Here is a 24,978-nt window from a genome sequence, read left to right on the forward strand (position 1 = left end):
GATATGCACACACTAAAGGCGTGTAATTAAGAGCTGATCAACAAGCAAAAGCACAAAGCCCAGGTTCCGTTACATTTTGAACTGTGTATCAATGATTATGGAAAAGCCACTGTTCCCATAATGAAAATACAAGCTATGCAAAACAGATTTAAAGAACATGGCAGCAGGGTTCAAGACAGTACGTTTCTTTCACGGCCAGCTGGTGTTCATGACACAGCAGCACACACAGCCAGGCGCTTTTTGGGGTCGGCGTCCTCTGCTTCCCCTTCAAGAAGCCGCTTTCGACTTGTAGAAGGCTGAAAGTAGAGGGAAAGGGAGAAATGTTCAAAGAAAACCTCCGGCTTGGTTACAGTTTATCAAAGTTTCCCTATACACTTCCAGTAAACTTGGAGCCTTTCAGGTGAAACTTCTAGGACCAAGAATACTGGTTGTCCTCATTGACTCTGAATCCCCACCACACCCCTCCCAAACTCAGACACCCCGATCGGACTGACATTTCTCTCCCTTGGGGCTTCCAACCACTCAATGATGTCTATTCAAAGTAAGCAGCCTAACCAGGCTCCTCTTGGTTGTCTTCTAAATTAGGAAATGTCAAGGGACCACAATACCTCTCCCAGGAGCCTCAAGTCTTGCTCTTTTGTGAGAAGACAATCTTTTTTGTGTCTTTGTTTCCCCATTTATAAAATTGCAAGGGAGCAGTAGGAAGAGGAGTGTTACCAAAAGAAGGCAGGACAGGAATGAACAGATATTAACTGATACCTACAAAGAACTTTAGAGGAGTAAGATTATAATCAGAAATCATCAACCACTCCCCCAAATTTAAAATTTTTCAAACAAATTTAAATCTGAGCCTCTAATAAGTCTTCCAATCTTGCCTTACAGGAGACTTCCTGAATGATAACTCCTAGCTGTGCTTCTCTAATGCATTAAACATACTCTTCATTATTAAATCTTCTAAAGGTGCCAGAGCAGATCAAGCTGAAACAAAGTATCTACTACATTATTCCTTACCAAAAAAATGTTAAGCAATCACTGCTAAAGAGACTATTCAAACTCCTTATCCTCCACTCATTGGCTCTTTAAACTTAGCCTATATTTAATGACCATGATCCAGAATACCTGGGCGGGAACCTGGGGCAGAGTCATCGACTTTTCTTCTTCAGAAAGCAAATTCTTAAATTTTCTCTTCATGTCCTCATCCTGTGAAGAAATGAAAAACATAAGTAGGCTGTGAATGAGGGAAAGAAAGCTCCTGAAAGGCAGGGCTAGGATGCCCCTGGAAACAGGGAAGTAGGCTAAGATGGGGATGAATGTGGAGAAAAGGGAAAAGTCTAATCAGCAGTCGGTGCTCAGTCAACACTGGCTGAACCAAACCCATACGCTTAAGAGCTCCGGGTGAATGTCTACTACTAGCAGACTGACTACAACATAATGAGTAACTGTCACCTTTCAATTATGTAACTATGTAACAAAAGGATTGGTTGACTAAAATATACTTATGGAATTACATAATTTCATCTGTGAAAACAAGGGAGCAAAGAAATAGTTGCTTATCCAAACCTGTCATATAAATTTATTTTCATTATATGATCCTTGAAAATCTGTGGTAGAAAATGTATTACACTATGTCACAAAGCCCCATCAAACTATTTCAAATGGTTTCAAGTGTTTTGACTAGTGTTAAGGTAGGAGAGAATTATTAAAGACTTTGTAAACCGAAAGGTGATATACAAATAATAAAAATAGAAGTAATTATTATCAGTAGAATATAGCTGAAATATGATAAAATCTTCTGAAAGAGCATTTTCTTGGTTTTCACTATATTTTAATTTCATTAGCAAATAAATTTTATTTTGCAAAAAAAAAAAAAAAAAAAAGAGCTCCGGGTGGGTCAGAGAGAACCATAGACCTTAGTAGTCAATCTTTCAGAGCCAGCATCCCAGATCCTGAGAGATGGCGATCAGGACGTCAGAGGCTGGGGTTGGCTCCATGCTGCTCCCCAGATCTTTCCAGGAGGTCCCCCCTCCCACTGCCAACAATGAGACCAGTTACCAGGGCCACCCTAACAAAGCAACCCTGCACCCTAGGAAAATTCACCCAGCAAGCACTGCACAAGTTGCCAGAAGGACTTCAAGCCCACAATATCCCAGAGCTAATGAGAAAAAAAAAGTGAACAGGTGTTTATTGCTGCTGGAGAGGGAAATGAGGGGTGGGGCAGGGTACACCGAAAACTCCTGCCCACCTCCATGGATAATCACTTCTGCAGGGCTCACTTCTGCATCTGGGAGCCCTGAGAGGTGACAGCCCTCCCTACCTTCAAAAAGGTGAAACACCCATGACTAGGACTGTGGGCTTTGGGGCCAGCTGAAAGCTGAGCTCAGCCACTCACAAGTAGCATGTGCAGAATACAGACCCAGAGCAGCCCACTTCCAAACCCCCATGTACTTTTCCATCCAACCCCTGCTCCACTCCTCCCACTACGCCAAGTGCACCATGGTGGGTGCAGAGAAAGGACCTAGGAGTGAAGGCCTTCAATATTCAGCAATTTGATGGATATAGAAAAATTAGTGCTCGAGGATGAATTCACCTGTTCTACATCTAGTAGCTAGAATCACCTGCTTCCATCACCCTGTTTATTGCATCATTCAGTGTAGCTCCCCACTGCCCAAGTGCGAAGTTCATCTGGATTCCACTCCACACTGTCCTCTAGGATCTCACTTCTCAGCAAGGCCACTCTCAAAGGTCCATCCCTTATTTCCTCCTACACCTGCTTACAGCCTCCGCCAGAAATGCCCTCTGTGTCTCCCTGCCCACCCACCTCACCCACCTTCCTCATTCACTCAGTGAACAGTTGAGGACCCTTAGATACCAGGCACTGTAGTAAGCACAGGGGCCTCCATATCAGAGGGACCCAATCAATGTTGAAAATGCTATTCCCCCGTTGCTGTGGCAACTGAATTGTGATTGTCATGGCTGAACTGTGTGAGTTATGACTGAATTGTGCCCCCCCCGGACCCCATTTATATGTTGAAGCCCAACCCCCAGAATTGTGACTGTATTTGGAAGACAGGGCCTTCAAACAGATAATTAAGTTAAAATAAGGCTCTTAGCTTAAATATAAGACATGACACCATAAAACTCCTAGAAGAGAATATAGGCAAAACATTCTCTGACATAAATCGTACCATTGTTTTCTTAGGTCAGCCTCCCAAGGCAATAGAAATAAAAGCAAAAATAAACAAATGGGACCTTATCAAACTTACAAGCTTTTGTACAGCAAAGGAAACCACAAATAAAACCAAAGGACAACCTACAGACTGGGAGAAAATATCTGCAAATGATTCGAGCAACAAGGGCTTAATTTCCAAAATACATAAACAGCTCATACAGCTCAATAACAAAAAAAATCAAACAACCCAATCAAAAAATGGGCAGAAGACCTAAATAGACATTTCTCCAAAGAAGACATACAGATGGCCAAGAGGCACATGAAAAGATGCTCAACATTGCTAATTATTAGAGAGATGCAAATCAAAATTACAATGAGGTACCACTTCACACTGGTCAAAATGGCCATTGTTAAAAAGTCTACAAATTAAAAATGCTGGAGAGGATTTGGAGAAAAGGGAACCCTCCTACACTGTTGGTAGGAATGTAAATTGGTGCAGCCACTATGGAGAAACAGTAAGCAGGCTCCTCAAAAAACTAAAAATAGTTGCCATATGATCCAGCAATCCCACTCCTGGGCATATATCTGGAGAAAACTATAATTCAAAAAGATTTATGCACCCGTATATTCATAGCAGCACTATTTACAATAGCCAAACAACCTAAATGTCCATCAACAGATGAATGGATAAAGATGTGGTGCATATATACAATGGAATACTACTCAGCCATAAAAAAGAATGAAATAATGCCATTTGTAGCAACATGGATGGACCTAGAGATTTAGTATGATATCACTTATATGTGGAATCTAAAATATAACACACACAAATGAACTTATCTATGAAACAGAAACAGACTCACAGACATGAAGAACAGACTCGTGGTTGCCAAGGGGGAGTAGGGGTGGGAGAGGGATGGACTGGGAATTTGGGATAAGCAGATGCAAACTATTATATGGAGAATGGATAAACAACAAGGTCCTACCATATAGCACAGGGAACCATATTCAATATCCTGTGATAAACCATAATGGAAAATAATATGGAAAAGAATGTATACATATATATAACTGAATCACTTTGCTGTACAGCAGAAATTCACACAATTTTTAACATATAAATTTATTTATTTATTTATTTACTTTTGGCTGCATTGGGTCTTTATTGCTGTGCACGGGCTTTCTCTAGTTGCAGCGAGCGGGAGCTACTCTTCGTTGTGGAAGGTGAGCTTCTCATTGCGGTGGCTTCTGACGGAGCACGGGCTCTAGGCACACGGGCTTCAGCAGTTGTGGCTCACGGGCTCAGTAGTTGTGGCTCGCGGGCTCAGTAGTTGTGGCTTACAGGCTCTAGAGCGCAGGCTCAGTAGCTGTGGTGCACAGGCTTAGCTGCTCCATGGCATGCGGGATCTTCCCGGACCAGGGCTCAAACCCGTGTCCCCTGCATTGGCAGGTGGATTCTTAACCACTGTGCCACCAGGGAAGCCCAACACAACATTGTAAATCAAACATACTTAAATATAATAAATTTTTTGTTTAAATTGGGCTTTTAGGGTGGGGCCCTAATCCATTATGGCTGATGTCCTCAGGAGAAAAGAAGACACCAGGGATGTGAGCACACAGAGAAAAGACCAAGTGAAGACACAGAGAGAAGGCAGCCACCTGCAGGGCAATGAAAGAGGCCTCAGGAGAAACCAAACCTGCTGGCACTTTGAAATTGGACTTCCAGCCTCCAGAATTGTGAGAAAATAAATTTCTATTGTTTAAACCACCCAGTCAATGGTACTCTGTTATGGCAGTCTGAGCAAAGTAATACTGCTATGTCATCCCCAGGCCACCCTGCCCTTAGACAGTCTCCACACCGTGTGAACTTGCGGGTACCGGAAGCCCTGTGGGCAGTCCTCATCCTGGGGATCCTCCATACTCTGTGCCTACCCCTATTACCACATGTATCTCACTGCTCTGTAGTCAGGGTTGGCCGCCACCTAGACTGTGTATCCACAGTGCCTAACAGTGCTTGACACATGAGCTCCTTACCTGTCCTCTGAAAGCATGAATGAATGCATGAAGAGATGAAACCATACAGCCAAACAGAAATGACCACAAGCCTATTTAAGCCTGTATTTAAAACAAGTCATCAGTTGGGAATTCCCTGGCAGTCAAGTGGTTAGGACTCGGTGCTTTCACTGCTGGGGCCCGGATTCAGTCCCTGGTTGGAGAACTAAGTTCCCACAAGCCATGGCATGGCCAAAAATGAAAATAAAAAGAGTCATCGGTAAGCAGTAATATGAAAAAGGAAATCATTACATACCACAGATAGAATGTGTATCTGTAAATACCCTTCCTTTGAGATGTCTACAATCTATTCAAAAATATGACATTGTAATATGTCTCCAAGTTAAGCAGGAAAAAATCCTCTATTTCAAGAAGTAAACATGGACTTCCGTGGCGGCGGAGTGGTTAGGAATCCGCCTGCCAGTGCAGGGGACATGGATGCATGCCCTTGTCCGCGAAGATCCCACATGCTGCGGAGCAACCAAGCCCAGGCACCACAGCTACTAAGCCTGCACTCTAGAGCCCGCATGCCACAACTACTGAAGCCCACGTGCCTAGAGCCCGTGCTCCACAACAAGAGAAGCCACTGCAGTGAGAAGCCCTCGTACCGCAACGAAGAGTAGCCCCCTCGCGCCGCGGCTAGAGAAAACCCATGCACAGCAACAAAGACTCAACGCAGCCAAAAATTAATTAATTAATTAATTTTAAAAAAAAAGAGGTGAACGTGAGGTCAAAGGTGGATATAAGGGATGCTCCCAAAATTGGACACTGTTAATAACAAAAAAGAGATCAGAACTCACATTCCAAACACTCAGTCCAGTGCCAGACCCATAAAACCATTTAGTTTCCTCAAAAACACTGAATTTTCCCAAAATGAAACCTAAACTGTCACCAGCAGGTGATTTACGTGGGCACTTGGCATCCTCGTCCTCATTGAATGTTCACTCCACCTTCTGCTGCAAAAATAAAATGTGGACAAAAGAGTATTCAAGTGAGACCCCTGTGGCAGGGTTGAATTTCACCTTTTCCTTAGTTGTTAACAATTTTGAGACAAAAAGTACAAGAAAAATAGGCTATGCTTGTTTGTACATTTTGGGCAGATGTAAACCCTGTTCCCAGGCCTAACTGGCAAGCTCGGTTTTCCTCAAGACTAACACAGCTCCTCTACCTCCATATCTGTCCCCCAAGAGTTTCCCTATTAAGGCACATGAAAAGAGCCAAGAGGAATGTTTTTCTTTTTCATCAAAATTAAGTCCCCACATGCAAAGGCACCCTTTATTTTCAAATTCCTTTTCTCCAGGGTCCTGCAGTTTCAAATCTGTGTGGTCTATTAAGTGCTAAATCATCTGACAGATTTTTTCCTGGAGGGACTGCTGTTTCCAGGGCAACATCCCAAACACATATATCTACTTTTTGTTTCTTGTAAGGATTTCTTGTTCTCAACCTGAGCTGGCCTGAGCAGAACTGTTCGGTGTGGAGGGTTGGAAGAGAGAAAGAACGAGGACACTCTTCCCAGAGCCCCAGAAGCACAGTGCTGAGACTAGATAACCCAAGGAGTTCCTGGACTATAAATTCCCACAGTATGTGAGCCTCCAGCTCAAGCAACCTGGTTAAGTCCCCCATCCCCACAGGAAACAGAGACCAAATGAAAGTTAACAGAAAGGCGTATGGCTATGCTAAAAGGAACTCCACTTAACAGAAGACCTGGCATCCATCAAAAAGCCTGCCCGAGGCCGTAGTGAATTCTAAAACCAAAGGCTAGCCCACCAAAGCCACTAAGGACTTCCAACCCTGGCAGCTCAAATGAGATCAGTACATAATCTAATGGCAGCCACAACCCCCAGCAGAGGAAATGCAGACTTGAAAGGCACAGGTGACAATCTGCTAACGGCATGCTTACTCACCATGAACGAGAAGTGGGACCCCTCATGCCCGATCACTTGGGCTTAAGAAATAGCCAAATTCTCCCCCAACGAGGCTGCTCCCCTCCTCCCACCCCTGCTTCCCTGATCTAAGGTTGAAGATGGCTGGAACGCAGCCCATCCCACCCATCTGGGGTACGGTGTTTGAGGGAAGAGAAGGACATAGCTAGGGTGGAAGTTTGGAGCTAGAACAATCTCTCAAAGGAACACAATGGAACACAACTGAACCGCAGACTCAGGGAAGCCAAGTGGAACCAGGACAGGCCATAAAGTGAGCTTGTCTATCCAAGTCAAGTCGTAAAGGTTGCACTCAAACACGAGACACACCCACACTCAGACCCATAGACAAACATACACATACCCACACACCTAAACCTGTCTTTAAAAATTGCATTAAACAGACCCAACAAAGCAAACATATGTTTTCATCCTCTTCCCCATCTCTCAGGCACAGTTCAGGGCTGCCTGGGTATTTTAGGCTGGCAGGCACTGCCCCATACACACCTGAAGCCACGGGTGTCTTAAAGCTTCTTCTGTCGTAAAACGTGCCTTTGGATCCACTATCAACAACTTCTTGACGAGGTCCAGAGCTAAAGCAGTAAGATAATTTGGCAAATCACAGTGAGAAGGATAAAGGCATTAAATCAACAAAATTAGAGTGTGCCAGAATCACAGGCCAACAGCCAGAAAGAGGAGAGAGGGGCTGAGGTCCTTGTGATCAGTAGGCATGGTAGGCAGGGCCCCCTAATCCTCCCCATTCTGTATTTGTCCACGTGCTCTAGAACACCAGGAACGACCATGATGCTCCCCAACACTCCCTGCTCAGACATCACAACCTCTTAGCTCTCCGTCCCTACTCTCCTTGCTGGACTCAAGTTCAAACTAATTAAAGCTGAACTTCCCCCAGTTCTAAAACTCAGGATGTTCAGCCAACTCTCTCCAAGACCCACAGAGTGATGGTGAGAGCTCCTCAGCCAGCGAGAGCTCGCTCCTTGAAATCCCAGGCTTGGCAGAAACAAAGCTTGACAGCCAGCAACAAGTGGAGGCTGGCTGTATATTGCAATATTATTTCTTAGACACTGTGACACTTAGCACAATCATCTGTGGTACATTGTTTTAGTTTTCTACTTTTTGTTTTGAGAATTACAAAGTTACCCTTTTAAATTCTAAAATACAAATTAATTACATTTAGCTCTTGCTGTGCTTACTAATTCAAAGGAGACCTTGTAACTAAAAAGTTACCCATTATTTTGCACACTTAAATAGATACCAGGCACAGTGAGCATATTACACTTAACCCTCACAAAACCCCTTAAGGTAGGGGTTCATTGTGCCCCTTTTACAAATAAACGAAATGGAGACCCAGAGATGTTAAGTAACTTGCCTAAGGTCACACAGCTAGGAAGTAGCCGACCCGGGACACGAGCCTACATCAGCCTGGCTCTGGAGCCCAAGTTCCTAATAATTTCCTTTGCCTCTCAAAAGGTGCAAAACTAACAACAGAAAACAAGAACAGAATTGACAGGAGAAAACATCACAGAATTTGAAAAGAAATTCCCACCACGGCACACACACATTCTAGCAAACCACAAATTCTTAACCCTTTCATATCCATACCCTTCTCTGAGACCTCTGCCCAGACTTCAGGAATGAAGTTGTATTTTCCACTGGTGATCTGATCCTTCAGTGACACGTGAGTCTTATGCTCAGAGAAAGGTGGATACCCACTAAGGCTTAATATTGGTAAAGAGAGAAAGGAAAAGAAATAAAGTGGCATTCTCAGTGGCATTCACGGATATATCGATTTCTTTTTCAGCATCATGAAAAATTAGGTGTTGCTTTAAATCGATGGTCAAAAAAAGTGACCTAGGGCTTCCCTGGTGGCGCAGTGGTTGAGAGTCCGCCTGCCAATGCAGGGGACACGGGTTCGTGCCCTGGTCCGGGAAGATCCCACATGCCGCGGAGCAGCTGGGCCCATGAGCCATGGCCGCTGAGCCTGCGCGTCCAGAGCCTGTGCTCCACAACGGGAGAGGCCACAACAGTGAGAGGCCCGTGTATCGCAAAAAAAAAAAAAAGTGACCTAAATTAAACAAAGCTCTCGACCTGGACACATTTCTGATTTCACCTAAATACCTCCAACCAGAGTCTGAAGAGATGAAAACATACCAAATGAAAAGAATAACTCCTAAACTCCAGCAGTCCACAGCACGGTTATATCCAGCAGTCCCAAAAGAATTAAGAACCTCAGGAGCCAGGTAAGTGGGGGTACCACATAAGGTTCTCATCAGAGAGGTCTCCCCCAAAATCTTGGACTGCCCAAAATCAGTAATCTAAAGTAAGGACAAAAGGGAATCACTTTTAATGACATCATAAAATAAAGAGTAACATAGTCTGCCAGTCCCAAAAGACATGCAGATTAGAACAGTTCCTATCCTATGGTTCATGCTGCCATTAATCTGGAATCTACACACTGATGTTTTGGTAAGGTAATTTTAAACTCTGCAAGTTATTTAATTTTGCTTAAATGAAAATTCCTGAGCCAAGGAACTTTAAGGCCCAGGTTTTCTCAACTTAGATCTGGGTTTTCTGTAACCTTACAAAAGGCTTATAACCCTAAACAGACACTCTAGAATTCTAATTAGTTATTCCTGGTTCTCCTTAGACCCCAGTTTCTCAACCTTGGCTGCAAACTGGAATACCCGAGGAGCCTGGGGAAAATATTTACACCTGGGTGCCACCTATAGTGATTCTGAGGCATAGCCTTGGTGTCATGGTTTGTTTGTTTTTTTTTTAAATCAGCAGAGGATTCTAAAATGAAGCCAGGATTGCGAAGTACTGTTTTAAACAGAGGAAGATAGGGGATGTGTTTCTCCCATCTAGACCCCTACTTCCTCCCTCTGAAGATGAAAGTGGCTTATACACAATGGAGCTCAATAAATGCTCATTACATCTGGATTGGAGCAATACCACCTGATCTCTAAAAGAATTGCTAAGAGTGGGAAGGTCAAGTTCTCTACCTTTTTATGCTCCCACTTTTTACTTGATGAATTTAAAAACAGTTTCTGAACAGAAATCTACTGGAGTGGCCACATATAGAACATACATTTCTTACCTTTATAAGGCAGTCCTCTTTTTGAGATGAGAGTAGAACATTCTCTGGCTTTAAGTCCCGATGTATAATGCCATTTTCGTGAAGGTACTGCATAGAAAGACAGGCATGACCCTCAGATATATGGAGTAGTATGTGAGTAGAGACACACACACATACACACACACACACACATTTTACAGCTGGATGAAACTGTAAGCCATGTTACTCACAACCATATTCCCCCAAATCATAGAAAACCACTGGATAAATGGATTAGTGTTTACAAATTTGTTTGCAAGAAACTTTAAAAAAGTAGAAAAATGGGGGCTTCCCTGGTGGTGCAGTGGTTGAGAGTCCACCTGCCGATGCAGGGGACATAGGTTCGTGCCCCAGTCCGGGAAGATCCCACATGCCGTGGAGCGGCTAGGCCCGTGAGCCATGGCCACTAAGCCTGCACGTCCGGAGCCTGTGCTCCGCAACGGGAGAGGCCACAACAGTGAGAGGCCTGCATACCGCAAAAAAAAAAAAAAAAAAGTAGAAAAATGAAAAAGGCAACTTATGACAGTAGACACTTTACTTCACTCTTCAAGATAATAACTATCCCTTCACATTGACAGAAACAGATGTCAATTTCAATAATAAAAATGTAAATGGGTGATATAAAATATTATGAGACCATCTTAAACTATAAAAATTCCACCAAAATAGTATATTTGGTTATTCCATCCCTGAGAATATTTTTAAAGGGACTCTGTAAAGTACACATGTATAGATTATCTGTTTGAACACCCAGAGTTAACATATTCCTTGATGCAAAGATTAGTCTTTGAAAACTATCACTGAAATAGAATGGTGATATTTCTTTGTGTATTCATTTTTTTTATATACTAAGTCATATTTCTTTAGGAAAAAAAAGTTTCCCACATCCACTGATCTGCACTCAATTCATCTTAATATTCTTGGTATAATATAAGGTTGGGAAAAACCATTAAGAGAGTAAAGCAGTGGTTAGGTATTTATGGGCTTCAATTTTCTCTGGATATCCCTCTGGCCTAGAGGAAAAATCCTCCAAGACCCCTCCACTCGGAAAGGGATCTGGTGAAGCCCCCAGGGTGGGCACCCAGGTAGACCAGCCCCTGGAAAATCTCCCTCAATCCTCACCCAATGCAAGAGCTGCTCCCAATCACTGCGTCTCTTGCACACAGTAGGTTCTCAAGGGAAGAGGCCTTGGCAGGGAATCGCCACAACCAAATCTGGGTTGAGAAACGGTGATGTTCTCTGAAGCATGCAGGGTGACATCAGCTGTTCCTCCACCCAACACTTGCCCCGAATATTGAAGAGAAGGCAGAGAGTGTGCCTGCCCGCGTGCCTGCCACAGTTAACAAGATGCTACATGTGTAAGAAACCCCTAGCACTGTGCCACGGGGGTGTGATCTGTCCTCATACCTGCCCAGCCACCCCCTTGAGAGGTAAGGGGGATTTCTGCAAGGATCAGGCAGCAGTAGAGATCCCTTCCCCTCCAGAAATACCTCCAAGCTAAAGAGAGGCCATGTGTGACTGTTTATTTCTTTAACTTCGTTTTTTTTCACTCTCTTAAGCCTCACAGCAAGAGCTTTCTCATCTGAGTCAAAGGGGTGGGATGTTTTTGCCAAGAATGGAACAACCCACACACACACTCTGTTCTCTGGGTTTTTATACCTGCTCCCTCATCTTCTGCCTAACTGGGAGAATAACACTTAAAAGAAAGTACACTGTCAAAAGCAGCAAGGGCTTCTCTTACCTGCACAGCCAGGAGCATCTGGTAAAAATAGAGTTTGCATGTAGCTTCTTTCAGGCGCTTACTTCCCACCACCCTATCAAACAGCTCTCCTCCTTCCATCCTGAAACACACAGGTAAAGCAGGGGATTCATTCCTGGAGGGAAACTCACTTGGAGGGAAGAGAATAACACAAACAAAGCAAACTCATTAAGACAAGCAAAGTGTTCATTCACTCTTGACTCCCATTTGTAAAAGCAGTGAGGTAATAAGCCTCGTCCACAACAAAGATGTGCCCATTGGAAGCTAAGGAACAAGGAAAGATGGAGGAAGAGCACAGTGGGAATTGGAGATGCTTGGGGAGCTTTTAAAAAATCTGATGCAGTAGATCAGAGGTGGGACCCAGGAGTCTGCATTTTTATTGTGCACCCCAGGTGGTTCTGAGATTGGTGTAGAGGAGAAAGCAGGAACCTACAATCTGACAACTGGGGTCTGAACCCCAGCTCCACCACTTCCCAGCTGTGGGACTATGGGCAAGTTACACAACCTCTCTGAGCTTGTTTCTACCTCCTCAGAAAATGGGGATAAAATCCCACCTACCTTGATGGCTGTTGTAAAAATTAAGAGATAACTGATGTAGGTAAAGCACCTGGCACAGTGGAGATGCTTGGCAAGATTATTCAATCCCTCTGCAATTCAGTTCTCATTTCTGTAAAGTGGACCTAAAAATAGTAACTCGCCAATAACTTGTAAGTAATCTGGATGACAGTTAGGAAAGTTAAATGAGTCAATCCCTGTGACTTGCTTAGAGCAGGACTTGGCTCATATTAAGTGCTTAATTAGTATCAGTTACTGTTATTGTATTATTATTGCTATTACTATTATTATTAAAATGTTTTAACTAGATCCAGTCAAATAACAATCGCCTATTTCATAGCAACAGATATTCCCTTAAGTACAAGGGCCGTCCAGTCTCTCCTAGTGCTATGACTGGGGCTGCTGTTTACTCTATAATCTTAATGGTCAGCCAGCAGAGCCACTGTTTCCCGCTCAGGAGTAAAGCCTTGTCTGTCTGCCATGACAGCCACTCCCAGAAACACTGCACATTTATGCAGAACGAACATCAAAACAGGTCTCTTCCAGGAATGAGACAGGAAATTATTATAATCATACCAAATAAACCTGCAAGAAAACCAGCACCTGAAAGATACTCCGGTGTCACCATGCAACCTGGTACTGTGATCCCAAGCAGCAAGGGCCACCCAGGCCGGTTATTTCAGAGTAATAATATGCACCTGTGTTTAAGCACCTAGTGTGCCAGGTGCTCTGCTGGGGGCTTTCCAGCCCTCACAGCATTTGAACCTTATGCATCTGTGCCTGGGGGTATCATTATTACCCCAATTTAACACAGGGAATACAAGACTCAAAGAGGTGAAGTAAACTAACCCATGGGTAGACAGTCAGTCACCAGCAGAGTAAGATTCAAACACAAGCCTCAGATCCACATGCCTTTGGACACACTAGAGGGATTTTAGAATTGATACTAACCCCCCACCACATACATACACTGAGGGTCCCCAGGATGGATAAATGCAAGCCAGCATTAGGCTCTTTGGTGGCTTACAAACGTTTAAATGGAAACAAAAAAAGTTTACTACTCACAATTCCAAAACAATATAATAATCTTCGGCATCAAAAAAGTCTTTAATCTTGATGATACAAGGCTAAAAGGGGAAAAAAGAGGAAAAGTAGTGAGAAGCTCCCCAAGAGGAAAACCACAAGAGCAGAACTCAGGATATCCACCCAAGGTGTCAAGGAGGCCCAGACCAGGCCTCTGGCCCCCTGCCTTGGGACACTCTGAATTCCACGCACAGGGGAAGGCAGAACACAGCACAGCTGGCTCCTGAGTGAGAAAATACAAGAAACTCTCCACCCCACCAAGCTGGTAAGAGAGCAGTTCACGCTTTGTATACAAGGCTGGTGCCAAGGAAGGAAGGCCAGTCTCCTCCCAGCCTTCCTCTCCTCACTGACCCCCGAGCACAGGGACTCAAGGACACCTAAGGAACCTGGGAGCCTAGCAGGTAGCATGAATAAAGGGAGCGGGCCAGGTGGGGAGCCCAGCCATCCTGCCAGACAGCAGGGCTATTCAGCTCCAAGCAACTGGCACCACAGGGGACCCCATGTGACAAGATCCTCCATTTTCCAAGAGAAGAGGGAAATTCCAGTTTCATACGAACTCTACAGCACATCTGTGGGGTGGAGGAGAGAGACACACACACACACCTTTGGCTCATAGTTTGTGACCTCTGATTAATGCTGGGTGCATTTGCTGAAGAACAACAGAGAACAGTATTGTACAGTTTAAAATGCATATTTAATAGCATGATTTTATACTTGGAAAACACACCTATTGTTTTCTTAGTACAAATGACTGACAATAAAGCTAGTGGTCGGGGTAGAAAAATGATGTGGTGAGTATCTATTAGGGACATACACTCCCACCCAGCAGAGAAGAGGATTGTGGTTATGTCTAAATTAAAGGGAAGGGCTTCCCTGGTGGCGCAATGGTTAAGAATCCACCTTCTCATGCAGGGGACATGGATTCAAGCCCTGGTCCGGGAAGATCCCACACGCCCTGGAGCAGCTAAGCCCATGTGCCACAACTGGTGAGCCTGCACTCTAGAGCCCGCATGCCACGACTCCTGAAGCCCATGTGCCTAGAGCCCATGCTCTACAAGAGAAGCCACCACAATGAGAAGCCCGCGCACCGCAACGAAGAGTAGCCTCCACTCTTCACAACTAGAGAAAGCCAGCGCGCAGCAACAAAGACCCAACGTGGCCAAAAGTAAATAAATAAATTAAAAAAAAAAAAAGAATTAAAGAGAAGAAAGCTGTAAGATTTTTACTTATTTATTTATTTATTTTTGGTCACGACCTGCAGCATGTGGGATCTTAGTTCCCCGACCAGGGATCAAACCCGTGCCCCCTGCATTGGCACCGCAGAGTCTTAACCACTGGACCACCAGGGAAGTCCCATAAGATTTTTACATTTTAGATTTAAAAGAATAGCAAAACCTACCAGGGTGATCTTGCTACAAAGCAAATTTCATCACTTCCATCGCTGATTAAAATCCTCCAAGTAGGGACTTCCCTGGTGGTCCAGTGGTGAAGAATCCACCTTACAATGGCAGGGGACACAGGTTCGATCCCTGGTTGGGGAACTAAGATCCCACATACTGCGGGGCAGCTAAGCCCGCACGTCCCAACTACTGAGCTCAAGCACCTCAACTAGAGAGCCTGCGTGCCACAAACTAGAGCCCATGTGCCAGAATGAAAGATCCCGCACACCTCAGCGAAGATCCCACGTGCCGCAACTAAGACCTGATGCAGCCAAACATAAATTAAATAAATAAATAATAAATAAATCTTAAAGAAAAAATCCTCCAATTGGTACCTCCCCATGATGAACTGTTAGACAGCGGTGAATGAATGCCCCACAGCCTCCCCAGCATGATGGATCTTGGGAATACAATGCCGAGTGGAAAAGGCAAGTCTCGACAGACATCAAAGAGTATGAGGTAGATTTAATTGTATGGGCAAAGTTTTCGTTGTTAAATTAATGGTGAGTTCAAAGGTGTTTGCTTTATAATTTACACTTATTTTACACGTGTCAAACATTATATAATTTTAAATTATTTAAAGGAAGGAAGGGAGAAGAGTGAGGAGGAGGAAAGGAAGGGAGGAAGACAAGAAAAAAGAAATCCTTTAGCACCTTGCTGCCTAGAGGCTAAATTCCAACTTCTCAGCAGGGATTAGCAAGCCCTTCAAGACCCAGCCTCGTCCTGTCCCCACCCACCACCCCAGCCTCATCTCCTGCGGCTGGTCCCATAAATCCTCCTTTCCAGGACACAAAACTCCCGGCCCTTCTCAGATTCTCTCCCTGTGTCACACTTTTGCTCATACTACCCTCCAGGCCTGGTGATCCAGCCTTCTGGGCACCCTTGGCCTCAGGCATCAAGCCCCAGGTCAAATGTCCCCCTTGGAATTGAGATCCACACTTCCTGCAGTGGCTCTAATCTGTGTTGCCCCATGAGGAAACTGACACCCACGACAAGTCTCCTTTCATGAGGCACTGCATGGGCTGAGTCAAGTCTTATTTATCTTTCTAAGACCAACACTCAGCAGAGCAGCTGGCACACAGGAGACACCCATATGCTGCCCAGATTAATACCATCAACATCAATAACAGACACACCACCCACTGAGGGTGAGCCCTGCCAGCCACATTTTGCTCATGGACTAAACAGCCATGGGGTCAGGCTGAGAGCAAACCATTTCCACCTCTCCTTACCTATGATCATATCATAGTATACTTGTTTCTGCATGACCATTTGTTATTGTCACAATAATGGAAACACTGAATATGCACTGTAGTATTACATTAAGAGGAACAGAAAGGAAAGGAGAGCTGAAATTCTCATATAACAGGAAGGCAATGAGCTATTATCATTAATAAACCAAGAGAGAGCAGTTTATGTGTATTATGTAGAAATACAGAGGTAAATTCTTTAAAAATCACCCCGATGTTCACTACAGCACTATTTACAATAGCCAGGACATGGAAGCAACCTAAATGTCCATCAACAGAGGAATGGATAAAGAAGATGTGGTACATATATATACAATGGAATATTACCCAGCCATAAAAAGGAATGAAATAGTGCCATTTGCAGAGATGCGGATGGACCTAGAGACTGTCATAGAGAGTGAAGTAAGTCAGAAAGAGAAAAACAAATATCGTATAATATTGCTTATATGTGAAATCTAGAAAAATGGTACAGGTGAACTTATTTGCAAAGCAGAAATAGACTCACAGATGTAGAGAACAAACTTATGGTTAGCAAGGGGGGAAGGGGAGGATGGGATGAATTGGGACTGACATACATACACTATTATGTACGACGTAACGAATGAGAACCTACTGTAGAGCACAGGGAACTCTACTTAATGCTCTGTGGTGACCTAAATGGAAAGCAAATCTAAAAAAGAGTGGATATATGTATACGTATAACTGATTCACTTTGCTGCACAGCAGAAACTAACATAACATTGTAAAGCAACGATACTCCAAAAAAAATTAATTAAAAAAAAAAACGTTGAGGGCTTCCCTGGTGGCTCAGTGGTTGAGAGTCCACCTGCCGATGCGGGGGACACAGGTTCGTACCCCGGTCCGGGAGGATCCCACATGCCAGAGAGCGGCTGGGCCCGTGAGCCATGGCCACTGAGCCTGCACATCCGGGGCCTGTGCTCCGCAACGGGAGAGGCCACAACAATGAGAGGCCCGTGTACCGCAAAAAAAAAAAAAAGCTGAAAGAGTTTTAAAATGCAGGGAGGGAGATGCATGTGATATTTTGATAAAATGAAAAGCAGAAGAAAAGACACACACATGGAAAAGGAATAGGAGATGAGAGGAAAGAACGGAAACTGCTTGGTCTGCTTGGCTTCATCACTGGCAGTGCCCTTCTGGGAATGGGTGGGGCTGGGAGCTGACAGAGCAAGAATAGGCCCCCCCTAGACGGAGCCAGCATGGGCTGTCTCCAGTCCCCACTATCTCCAGGGCCATGGGCTACAGCTGTCATAGATGAAAGTGTCTCTGAGAAACCAGAAGCCACCAACCCAGACCCTCCACTTAGGTCCTACAGGGCAAAGGGTAGGGAATTACAGACCACTGTCATTCCCCTAGTGTGTTCCCTGTGCTGAAACCTTTATGAGCACATCTCATTCAAGTCTCACACTGACCTTTGAGGTAAGTATCCTACTGACTCCACTGTACAGATGAGGGAATAGAGACTCTGCAAAGTGAAATGACATGCTCAGAGCAAGGATGGAAACCCAGGTCTGTCTTCCCACTAGACTGAAGCCGCATAAGAGGAGGGATGACCAAGTCCATCTGTGCTCACTGCCCAGAGCCTAGAAAACAGGCTGGCACAACAAACATTTGACAATTGATAAATCAACACCAGACTCCAAAGGCCAGGGTCTACTGGACTCTGCTAGGCTCTACTCATTGTCCCCAAACATCAAAATGCACTCATGAGCCCATCTTTAATTCCCCAGGGCTTCCAAGTGCCCCTGTAAATTGCCAACAAATACCTCCAAGGATCTTTTCTAGGGTTTTAAATTCCTCTCCTCCGCAGCGGACATTGGATTTGTATAAATGTTATGTTTGGGGATCTTCTGACATCAGAGAAAATTCTCTGAGGATTCTAAGTGTTTATCTTTGGGGGATGTTTGAAGCAACACCACCCCCAGAAAATTAGAGGGCTCCTCCCTTTAACGAGATTCCAGATCCCATGGAAAAAGGAGGCGAATGCAGGGAAGAGGAAGAAGTTGCAAGGGCATTAGAAGAAAGTCAGGCAGGAAGGTCAGCCACTCACATTCTTATGGGTTTTCAGATCCATCACGAGTTCTAAAGGAAGCTGTTGAATTACTGTGTCCCTGTGATATTGTTCTTAGTTTCTATTTGCTGTTAGGATGGTCTGAGCAGGTCAGAGAAGGGAGAAGAAACCTTTTGTTGTTTGGAGGTTAAGAACCAGAATCAGACAATCCTTAGCTGGATAGACTGGAGGTTTCATTTCAAGTTTAACTCCAGTGCCTACCAAGCTCAGGACTGCATGGGGGCCCATGAATTAATGACAAAACAGAAAGAATAAAAAGGAAGATGGGATCAGTCCCACTAGTACAACTTTCTCTTCTCACATCTTTAGATTCTTTCCATTGAGACAAGGTCATCACTGCACAAAAAAGACAAGAACTATTTATACTCAATGAGGCCACAGGCACCGTTTAATCATCCAGGGTGTTGTCATACTTATTGGATACCCTTGGATTTATTTGATTTATTCCAACTGAGGTGAATGGAAATCAGCACCATCAAGAGGTATTAAGAGGTGTGAAAATTTCAGGTATAATTAAACCAAATGTATCAAATGAGCATTGTCTCCACAAACATAATCAGTTGATCAAGCACCCATAAGACATTATATTTAGGAGACTTACTGTGTCTTTTGGTCCAGAACTAACTCAGTAGAAATATCACATAATTATTTAATCATAAAGATCTTTATAAAGTATTGTCCTTTCACGGGGAGGGGGAAGGATAAACTGGGACAAAGTAAGAGGGTGGCATAGACATATATACACTGCCAAATGTAAAACAGATAGCTAGTGGGAAGAAGCGGCATAGCACAGGGAGATCAGCTCGGTGCTTTGTGACCACCTAGAGGGCTGGGATAGGGAGGGTGGGAGGGAGACGCAACAGGGAGGGGATATGGGGATATATGTATATGTATAGCTGATTCACTTTGTTATTCAGCAGAAACTAACACAACATTGTAAAACAATTATACTCTAATAAAGATGTTAAAAAAAAAAAGTATTGTCCTTTCAAAATTTCAGGGTAAAGCTCTTCCCAGCTAAATGATAGCTAAACACATGCATGCATGCATACACACACGAACACACACGTACACACACACAATTAAGGAACCCAGGTTAATACTAGCTTTATTACACTGAAGTGCTTTGCACTCTCCCCATATTTTGACATAAATGCATTTAAGTATGGGTCATTTTTTACAGCAGTACTTACATGATTTAGTTTTTTCAAAATTTCTATTTCTGTTTCAACATTGAGTGCTGGATCCTTTGAAAAAAAAATAACATTAGAGTTTATTAGTAATAATAACCAATATTCAGAAAATACTTACAGTTCAATTTAGCTGAGTAAAGGCTGCCTGGACTTCCCTGGTGGCGCAGTGGTTAAGAATCTGCCTGCCGGGGCTTCCCTGGTGGAGCAGTGGTTAAGAATCCACCTGCCAAAGCAGGGGACACGGCTTCGAGCCCTGGTCCAGGAAGATCCCACATGCCGCGGAGCAACTAAGCCTGTGCGCCACAACTACTGAGCCTGCACTCTAGAGCCCGAGAGCCACAACTACTGAAGCCCTCGCGCCTAGACCCCGTGCTCTGCAACAAGAGAAGCCACCACAATGAGAAGCCCGCACACCGCAACGAAGAGTAGTCCCCACTCACCACAACTAGAGAAAGCCCACACACAGCAACAAAGACCCAATACAGCCAAAAATAAAAACAAATAAATAAATAAATTTATTTTTTTAAAAAAAGAGGGCTTCCCTGGTGGCGCAGTGGTTGAGAGTCTGCCTGCCGATGCAGGGGACACGGGTTCGTGCCCTGGTCTGGGAAGATCCCACATGCCGCAGAGCGGCTGGGCCCGTGAGCCATGGCCGCTGAGCCTGTGCGTCCGGAGCCTGTGCTCCGCAACGGGAGAGGCCACAACAGTGAGAGGCCCACGTACCGCAAAAAAAAAAAAAAAGAATCTGCCTGCCAATGCGGGGGACATGGGTTCAAGCCCTGGTCCAAGAAGATCCCACATGCCACGGAGCAACTAAGCCCATGCGCCACAACAACTGAGCCTGTGTTCTAGAGCCCGCGAGCCACAACTACTGAGCCTGCACGCCACAACTACTGAAGCCCGCCTGCCTAGAGCCCATACTCCTCAACAGGAGAAGCCACCGCAATGAGAAGCCCACACACCACAATGAAGAGTAACCCCCACTTGCCACAACTAGAAAAAGCCCTCGCGCAGCAACGAAGACCCAAAGTGGCCAAAACTTAATTAATTAATTAATTAATTTTTTAAGAAAAGGCTGCTTGAGTTCCAAAGTCAGCACTGTTCATACAGAGAAATCAAGGCACAGAGGTGGATGAATTACACAACTCACCTAAAATCACCCTACAAAATGCTTGCCAAATAGTAAGCATTCAATAATGACCAAGCTCTATGCCAAGCTCTTTATTTAAAAGGGTCATCTCACATAAGCCTCATAATCCAAGTGAACTGGGTTCTAAAAGTATCCCCGTTTCACAGATGCAACAACTGAGGCTCAGAGAAAGGAAGCCACTTGCTGCAGTTCCCACAGCCAGAAACAAAGTGTTTCCACTGTTCTCACACTGACCTGGTAAGCTCTGCTTATCTCATCAACTGTGGAATTGCTTACATTCATAAAAATGATACAACAAACAAAAACCATAGACAAGAAGGTATTCAATTAAAATGTGTAAAGAAAACGTCAAGTCACATTTCTAATAATAGAGCAGACCCAGGTTCCAATTTCAAGTGCAAGCTGAGATATTTACTGAGACTCTAACGGGAGGAGGCTTCAGAGTAGCGAAGTTGCTCTCCGTTACAATTCCAAAAGGATGACTCGAGTTACTCAACCTCACGGGCTACACCCTCCACAAGCAAAGAGGATATAGAATTACATATTTATGTAAAATGGACCTCAGCGAAGAAACCCAGATGTTTAATTTTAAAAACCTGCCTCTTCCTGTAAGCCGGTAAACTTATTACCAAATCCGGGTGTACTCTGATGATGGAGAGGTCTAAAAGAGTCCGATAGGATTTGAAAGATGAAATTAAGAAGTAAAATTGTGCTCCAAGTCATTAAGAATCTGGTAGGTTATTTTCTTCCCCCCAAAATGGGAAACAAATCCAGAATCACTGGGGAAAGATCTATAACAATGTGAACACTGAAAGGAAATTCCTCTTGCTGTGTGAGAATGGCATTGTCTAGGGAGAAAAAAAAAAAAAGAAATTGATCTTTAAAGAATGTTAGAGTATAATAGCCAGAAACAGCTGGCCACAAAGGAAAACGTGATTAGAGGCTATGTTTTACATTACTTTGTTGGGTCATGTGTTGAAAGACAAATACACTTGGCCACTTCAGCAATGCATAAGCGTGTATTACAGAAAATGTAATAAAATGAGTGGTTACCATATAAAGAGACTATTAAAATAATTTAATTAAGATTTTAAAAAATCTATAAACATGAAGGTATTCATTGCCACGTTATCAGGAAGAGCAAAGAATTAGAAATTACCTAAATGACCTAATTTATCTAAATGATCAACCAGAGAAATGGTTGAATAAATTATGATAAAATTGGTGAAACAGAGACTCGATCATCAAAAAGGATATATTGGGGAAAAGTATATGTATTAATGCTTATGTGAAAAAGCAAAATGCAAAATTGTATACACAATATGATCTCAACCATCTAGAAATAGAAATTCATAGGAACAAAGACTAGAAGGAAGGAGAAAACTGAAAACAGCTGTGGGGTTACAGTGGTGGGGATACGGCTGGATTTTTTTTTTCCCTAATTTCCTTTCATTTATTGTAAAAACAGTCTTGTAACAACTTGGAAGGGAAAAAAAAAGCAAAAACAAGTTCCTGCTATGTGTATTATAATGTATAACCAAATATTTTTGGAACCAAATTATCTATAAGTGTTTAGATTAGTTGAATATACTCAAAAATTTTCAATGTTCTTTGATACAAATTCTGAGCAATAAATCCTTCCTGACATTGAAAATCACCACTCTAAAATTATTTGGGGAAGGTAAGAAGTGTTAAGAATGACCAAACAGCCACAAACAAGGGTACTTACTGCATCTCTCTCAGAGCCAATAGCAAACTTCCTTTTGCTGATGATCTTTATGGCTACTTTCTTACACGTCTTCCTCTCGAAAGCTAGCTTCACCTCACCACAGGCGCCACTACAGGGAAAAACACAGAAAGTGACTGACTGTCAAAATGTTTTTAATCCTGAGACCCACCACTCCTGAACTGGGCTCAACCATTTCGAGTTAAAGACAGCCCATTGTCTCTGTTTTCAGAAACTTCACCAGTGTAAAATGTCAAAGGCATAAGTGAATAGGGACCATCCAGCAACACTGAGTCAGCTCCAAATGCCACTTTTTGAGCTGAGTGATATAGACTTAGGTCTTGATGTCACCCCAGATTGTGAAACTCTCAGAAAGACACTAAGAACAAATCAGAGAGAAATGATTTATCCCAGGGGCCAGAGAAAGACCAAATACAACCAAGTCCAAGTTAAAAATGAGTGCCTGAAACAACAGTAAACAGCTACTGCAAATGAATTACTTTCACTGATCCATTTCTCTTCTTTCTTATCCTCTGTCTTCAAAGGAAGTGCGTAAGCAGTTGATGCCATGAATTGCACCCGAAATAAAATCAGAATACATAAGAAACCAAAAGTGCACCATGAATCTGCTTGCAGCAAGCTCTTGAAGATTTGCAATTAATTGAGATGCTAAAATCGAGGACTGCTACCCAGGATGACACCCAGTACAGTTAATCAAGCATCAGTCACCCGTTACCTGCCGCAAGTAGACTTTTCTAACCACTGTGGGTTGGGGGATGGGGTGAGGGGGTTGCCAAGACATCTTTTTTACTATGTATTGTGTATATACATAACATAAAATTTGCCATTGTAATCATTCTTTTTTGTCAATCCTATTAACATTTTATTAATAAAAATCGCATTTTATTTTTTTTGTTTTTGTTTTGTGGGGTTTTTTTTTTGCTTTATCTTAAAGATTCTTTTTTTTTTTTTTTAATTGGTGTTTAGTTGCTTTACATGCCATTATATCATTATAAAGTGTACAATTCAATGGCATTAAGTACATCCACAATGTTGTGCAGCCATCACCTCTATCTAGTTCCGGAAATTTTTCATCAGCACAAATGGAAACCCCAAACCCATTAAGTGTTCACTCTCCTTTTTCCCTGCCCCCAGCCCCTGGCAACCTCTAATTTGCTTTCTCTCTCTATGGATTTGCCTGCTCAGAATATCTCGCATCAGTGGAATCATACACTATGTGGTCTTTTGTGTCTGACTTCTTTCACTTGGAATGTTTTGAAGGTTCACCCATGCTGTAGCATGTATCAGTATTCTGTTCCTTTTTATAGCTAAATAATAGCCCATTTTATGGATATATCACATTTTGTGTATCCATTCTTTTGTTGATGGACACTTAGGTTGTTCCCACCTTTTCGCTACTGTGAATAGAGCTGCAGTGAACTGTTCGTGCACAAGTTTTTGTTGAACATCTGTTTTCAATCTGGGGGGTATATACCTAACAAGGGGAATTACTGTGTCATACAGTAATTCTGTTTAACTTTTTGAGAAAACATCAAACTATTTCCCACAGTGGCTGCACCACTTTACATTCCCAACAGCAGTGCATAAGGGTGCCAATTTCTCCGCATCCTCACAAACACATGTCACTTTCCATCTCTTTATTATGGCCATCCTAATGGGTGTGAAGCAGCATCTCACTGTGGTTTTGATTTGCACTTCCCTAATGACTAATGATGCTGAGTATCTTCTCAAGTGGTTTTTGGCCATTTCTGTATCTTCTTTGGAGAAATGTCCTTTGCCCATTCTTAAATTGGGTTATCTTTTTGTTGTTGAGTTGTAAAAGTTCTTTATTCTAAATACTAGATTCTTATCAGATATATCATTTGCAATATTTTCTCTCATTTTATGGCTTGTGTTTCACTCTCTTGATAGTGTCTTTTGAGGCAAAAGTTTTAAAATTTGACGAAGTCTGATTTTGCTATTTTTTTCGTTTGTGGCTTGTGCTTTTGGTGCCGTTTAAGAAACCACTGCTGGGACGTCCCTGGTGGCGCAGTGGTTAAGAATCCGCCTGCCAATGCAGGGGACACAGGTTGGAGCCCTGGTCTGGGAAGATCCCACATGCCACAGAGCAACTAAGCCCCTGCACCACAACTACTGAGTCTGTGCTCTAGAGCCCGTGAGCCACAACTACTGAGCCCACATGCTACAACTACTGAAGCCCTCAAACCTAGAGCCCGTGCTCCTCAATAAGAGAAGCCACCTCAATGAGAAGCCCACACACGGCAATGAAGAGCAGCACCCCCTTGCCGCAGCTAGAGAAAGCCCGCGTGCAGCAACAAAGACCCAACGCAGACAAAGATAAGATAAAAATTTTTTTTTGAATGCAGTATATGTTTCTTTATGGAAGGTAATGAAAGTGTTCTAAAACTGATTGTGGTAAAGGCTTCACAGCTCTCTGAAT

General features: G+C 43.3%; 1 protein-coding gene across 4 annotated transcripts in view; it reads right to left on the reverse strand.

Moving 5' to 3' along the window:
- Positions 1 to 24,978, reverse strand: part of CHEK2 (checkpoint kinase 2) — a 39,923-nt gene continuing 14,945 nt past the window's right edge. For 2 of the 4 annotated variants that reach the window (XM_060118447.1, XM_060118448.1), the window contains 10 exons: positions 22,521 to 22,629; positions 19,642 to 19,695; positions 13,653 to 13,714; positions 12,015 to 12,114; positions 10,256 to 10,342; positions 9,310 to 9,473; positions 8,761 to 8,876; positions 7,648 to 7,733; positions 1,120 to 1,200; positions 1 to 296 (listed from right to left, as the gene is read on the reverse strand). In XM_060118447.1, coding sequence (XP_059974430.1) covers positions 207 to 296; positions 1,120 to 1,200; positions 7,648 to 7,733; positions 8,761 to 8,876; positions 9,310 to 9,473; positions 10,256 to 10,342; positions 12,015 to 12,114; positions 13,653 to 13,714; positions 19,642 to 19,695; positions 22,521 to 22,629 — 949 coding nt within the window. In that variant the 3' untranslated portion in view covers positions 1 to 206. Of the gene's footprint in view, positions 297 to 1,119; positions 1,201 to 5,901; positions 6,178 to 7,647; positions 7,734 to 8,527; positions 8,637 to 8,760; positions 8,877 to 9,309; positions 9,474 to 10,255; positions 10,343 to 12,014; positions 12,115 to 13,652; positions 13,715 to 19,641; positions 19,696 to 22,520; positions 22,630 to 24,978 lie in introns of those variants that run through there. The other 2 variants (XM_060118449.1, XR_009534490.1) reach the window with 2 other exon arrangements.

Source organism: Mesoplodon densirostris, chromosome 15, assembly GCF_025265405.1.
Source record: "Mesoplodon densirostris isolate mMesDen1 chromosome 15, mMesDen1 primary haplotype, whole genome shotgun sequence".
In the NCBI taxonomy this organism is placed as follows: domain Eukaryota; kingdom Metazoa; phylum Chordata; class Mammalia; order Artiodactyla; family Ziphiidae; genus Mesoplodon; species Mesoplodon densirostris.